The 5,051-nt window shown below is 38.5% G+C and overlaps 1 protein-coding gene across 5 annotated transcripts in view; it reads right to left on the minus strand.

The window, feature by feature from the left end:
• LOC107689543 (phosphatase and actin regulator 4A-like) overlaps positions 1-5,051 on the minus strand; it is a 72,615-nt gene that overhangs the window by 33,493 nt on the left and 34,071 nt on the right. For 2 of the 5 annotated variants that reach the window (XM_016487562.1, XM_016487565.1), the window contains exon 1: positions 2,485-2,926. The exons of 1 other annotated variant lie outside the window; for it this stretch is intronic. In XM_016487562.1, coding sequence (XP_016343048.1) covers positions 2,485-2,539 — 55 coding nt within the window. In that variant the 5' untranslated portion in view covers positions 2,540-2,926. Of the gene's footprint in view, positions 1-2,484; positions 3,128-5,051 lie in introns of those variants that run through there. 2 more of the 5 variants (XM_016487564.1, XM_016487561.1) reach the window with 2 other exon arrangements.

Consider the following 5,051-nt stretch of genomic DNA (forward strand, 5'->3'; position numbering starts at 1 on the left):
TTTGGAATGTTTATGGGTTTTGGCAGCTCCGTTGGCCTAGATGCTCTTAACTGATTTGGCAAGTGTTTGACAGCACACAGACCTAGTTTACTTCACTCAAACGGGATTTTTCCAACGAAAACACTTTACACGTGGAAAAAAACTTTAAATGAAGGTACGCAAAAACACACTAAAGTCAAAAACTACAAGCTCTGAAATAGTCAGTACATTCTGACTTGGTCTACTTACTGCTTACTGTAAAACACACTGTTCTCATGTTGTTTGGAAAAAGAAAGGCACGGTGACAAGAGAAAACAAGTTGGCTCATTGTCATGGCACCACAACCTTGATAAAACCGAATAATAAAGTAATTGAAGTGAATGTCGCACTATCAGAGCACAGGCCACAATATACCCAACACAATCAAGCACTGATCTTCACCTGACACACACACACACACACACACACACACACATCTCAATCAGTGTTTCTACGAAGCGCTCAGTGAGCCTCAATGAGCTCTTTGTTTCAGGAAGGCTGTGCATTCCTCTCATATCAGTGACATACGTGAGAATCTGATTAGTCGACTGCCCTGAACTCACTGAGAGCAACGTACAGCTATGATAATGGTAGAGGACATCACACACAGACGTCGAGGACACTGTGTGTAAATAAACACAGAGGTCAAGAGTGGATGGGAGAACTGAACGTGACAAACAGAAGATTCACGGCAACACCTTAAAACAACATGACAAGTCATCAGAAGGTGCTCGCCTGAAACTGAGGGATGAACAGAAATGTGTGTGAGTGTGTGTAACAGTACGCACTAGTGCTGCTGCTTATTTGAGCCCTAATGAGAGAACTATTTTTGTTGCAGACGGTTGGGGTCAGTAATATTTGTTGTGTATGTTTCTGAATGAAGCCCTTATGCTCACCAAGCCTGCTTTTATTTGATCGAAAATACAGTAAAAACTGTAATATTGTTAAAATATTATAAGTTGATTTCTATTTCTATATTTCTATGTCTCCCGAATCGAACCGTCCCGCTCGGTGGAAATGAGCCATAATATGTTGATTTGCTGCTCAAGAAACATTTCTGATTATCAATGTTGAAAACAGTTGTGATGCTTCATATTTTTTTGTGCGAACTTTGATGAATAGAAAATTCAAAAGAACAGCATTTATTTGAAGAAATCTTTTGTAACATTATAAATGTCTTTACTGTCACTTTCGATCAATTTAACACATCTTTGCTTAATAAAATAATTTATTTTAAACAATATTACTGACCTCACACTTTTGAATGGTAGTGTACAAACAAACTAAAATACAGAAAGAAACTGTTTCATACTATTATAATATATAATTTATATGACAAAAAACTATATATTTTTAAATAAAATATAATTAACAAAAATACATTTATAATACCGTAGTTGACTGTTAGATGAAATTAACTATATTTGTAATGGAATACTGAATGCTATTAAAACTTTTTTTTTTTTAACAAAAAAAAAATCTGAAATTGTGCACAAAAGGCAATGATAAACATTTCAAACAGTAGAATACTACAATAGTATCACATGATTTCAGTACACACATTTAACTCTGTGAGTGTGCAAGTGTCATCTTGATTTGCATCAATTTATATAAATGTACATACTAGTTTTTGTCAATCCCATCAAAAATGAGAAAAAGTAAACTTGGTTTCCAGTTCATTCAACACACTAAGTTAAGTTGAAGTCTTTTGGGCACAGTGTAGCACACTATGCGTGCTGGTTGTAAAAGGCACATTGAAAATGTGTATACAGCAGCAACAGTACAATGCTATTCAAGACCTCCTTTAAAAACAATTGGAGCAAGTCCTTCATAAAACTATTCTTAAGTAAACTGATGTGTTCATCAATGCGTTCATGTAAGAATAGTTTTATAAATGCGCTCCACAGCCTCTATGTTCTGTCGCGGTAAATGAAGGACGAGGCTGCATGTTTGGATTCGAGCTCATCATGCTGTGATTTTCAGAGCTGGAAAACAGTGTCAACAAGAAACCACTTGAGTCAGCTTGTATCAACAGCCAGCACAAACAGATTTTCTCCTTTAACACGGCTGCACCAAAAACATGGTCATACATGATGCAATGTGGAGACCGCTATAGAGAGCTACAGCAAAGCTCGTTCTCATATCAACTGGTAAAGTCTAATCCAAGAGCAACCGTGCTTGACAGAAACATGAGAATGTCCGATTGCACAATCACCACATTCCATCAGCGTACATTCACCCCACCTGCCCATGCCTGTCCCTCACTCCTTCCTACACGTCAATAAGTGTACACCTGCAATCATTCAGACAAGTACAGTTGGCACCGGCATAAGCAATATCGCCAGATCACCTCCAGTGGAAAAGCTAAACCGGTCTGGTACGGCTTGCAAACAAACTGTGTGAAATAAAAACGACGTATTATCATCTTCATACTCTGGAATCCACATCCCATCCGAAATAACTCACCGGTTATGTAGGCAGGGTTCGGGTTTAAAGTCTGAGTACTCGCTCCCTGTCCCATAATCTTGCCCTGTACCCCGCGTCCCGTGTGCCCTGTCCTCTGCCTGTCCCGGGGCCCGCGGCAGGGAGGGCAAAATACAGTTCCACTATTCTCAGCGAGCAGGTACTCTCGCTCTGTAATCCTAGATGCTGGAGCTCGCCCGTTCGTCTCTCTTTCTTACTTCACAACTTCTGTTTTGGTGGCTGGCTCGCTCTGAGTCAATAACTCCTGAAGGTCCCTCCCTCTCTCAGCAGCCTTGACTTCATAAATAACATATGCCGCTTGTCTGAAGCACATCAACTGGCCAGGATGCCGCTCATTCCTGGTGCCGTATTTGTCCGCAGCAGGACTGCAGGAGATGGGAGCCGGGCTCTAGTGTCTTGACCTTAGGTTGCTACACACCTTCATTTCCCAAAATGCATTAGACGGTGCAGTGTAACCTGAGAGCGGCTGCAATAAGAGCAGGGGCGAGGTGGAGCGCTTGACTGGCAGGAAGTGACATCACAGAGGGCTCAGGTTACAGGGTGTGAGACAGATAATGAGGTGGAGGCACAGGCTGATTAGGTACGGAACGGAAGTCACAAAAGCAGCTGATTTAGGCAATTTATTAACCTCACGTCTAGCTTTTGTCTCGAGTACAGAACAATCTGCTTTCCAGTGCCCCTTTTCACAACAGTAATTACATGACTTGTGTAGATCAAACTTCCCCGTAAGAAAACAACTCAGAAATGTACTCGACCGAGCATCTCCCCGTGAGCGCCAATCAACAAAATTGCTTCGGTGAGTAAGTACATAATCTTCAGCCAACGCTGCTGCTTGTTCAGGTGAATTAACTTTATGTTCACTAATATATGTAGCAATGTTGTCAGAAGGGATGCTCAGGTTAACCGTTAACCGATCGTAAGAATTTTGACCGATTAATACAATCAGTTAAAACGATTTACAAGTCATTTTTATTGTTTTTTTTTTTTTTTTTTTTTCCAGTAATTGATCAAAATATTTTAAAAGGTTTGCTGCATGGTTAAAAAAAAAAAACATAGTCCAAGTCGCATATAAGTCACATTTTATTATTTCGTTGAGAAATAGGCTTAATGCCGATGCAAAATGTTTACAAACATTATAATAAACAATGTAAACATAGCTAGGCTATTTTAGTTCCCCTCACTCCACAACAAATCATTTCAATTTAACAGTATTTAGAAAAGAACAAGAATTAAAAATATAAGAAGCTATAGCTATAAATGACAAGCCAAAACGAATTCATTTAGGCTACAATGAAAATGAAACCAACGTTGGGTCTCTCATTTGACACAAAATCAAATGTTTCCATATTCGCGATATATTTGAATGCCAAAATATTATTTATTATGTACTTCACTCGCGTTCCAATATCCACGTAAAACAAAATGTTTTGCATCACGGCAGTAAGGTGATAACGCTTAACGGCACAGATTTTACTACATATTTAAACTGAGCAGTGTTTTTTTCACATGTTTGACTGACTGTATTTTATTATGATAATGAACAGGCAAAGCTTAACTGTGCGCGCGCATGTGGCGCCGGCGCAATCACTTGATTTTTTTTCCTTCTAACAGTGGAAGCAACTACTCCTTTTAGTCATAAAGATAATCGGAATTGTAAAAGGTTTGCTTTTATTTGTGTACATTCACAATAAAAACAAATCTTTGTTCTTTTGTAAAATAGGCCTAAAGAAAATAGTCTTGGTTTCCTTTTGCACACCATAAAAATGAACCGAAACTCTGCATAGGCTACTTGTTGCACAATTTTTTCTTTTGTTTTCTTAATTCATTAAGTAAAAATATATTTCAGACAACCGTGATTATTGTGCTTTTTATACGAGACAAGGGGGAGTCATACACCAAAAGAAACAGAAGAGCACCAGTTTGCTTTTCATGCACTGTATAGCCTATACAGGGCTCCAGACTCATTCTTCCCACTGCTCGCTCTTTTGCAACTAACTTTCTCAGCTGGTCGCACGAGCACATGATTTGTTCTCTTTTGCTGTGTTAAGCCGCGGGCTTCGGATGCTTTCGAATTCGCGATCTTATTGTCACTGTTTTGCTTATACATCTTCATTTTTTAAGACTAAAACAAAAGATTGATTCATTGTTATTCTTAATCAAAAAGCACAACAACAATAAATCAGTAAGATACAATGACAAACTAGCTTACAAACCGTTTAACAAAAACGAATAAGATGAGGCATGGCACACACAACATGCTGCATTATATACCGACTAATAAATTACAGAACGTTTAGCAAATACTGAGGAATCAAATAAATAAATAAAAGAGAGCCATAACCGGCAAAGATAAGTTTTTCAAAAATGAAAACAAAAAGAAAAGTAAAACTGACAGTGCTTGCATGTTTTTTTCCCCACAAGAATACTAACATGTTCACCTTCTCTGGTTTAAGAAGCGGTCTTTTACTTGACTTTTGCTTGAAAACCATCCATCTTTTCCTCAATATGCGCGTCGTTTGCCCTTTGATGTTTCTCATATGCAACAGAAA

Source organism: Sinocyclocheilus anshuiensis, unplaced genomic scaffold (assembly GCF_001515605.1).
Source record: "Sinocyclocheilus anshuiensis isolate Anshui unplaced genomic scaffold, SAMN03320099.WGS_v1.1 scaffold369, whole genome shotgun sequence".
In the NCBI taxonomy this organism is placed as follows: domain Eukaryota; kingdom Metazoa; phylum Chordata; class Actinopteri; order Cypriniformes; family Cyprinidae; genus Sinocyclocheilus; species Sinocyclocheilus anshuiensis.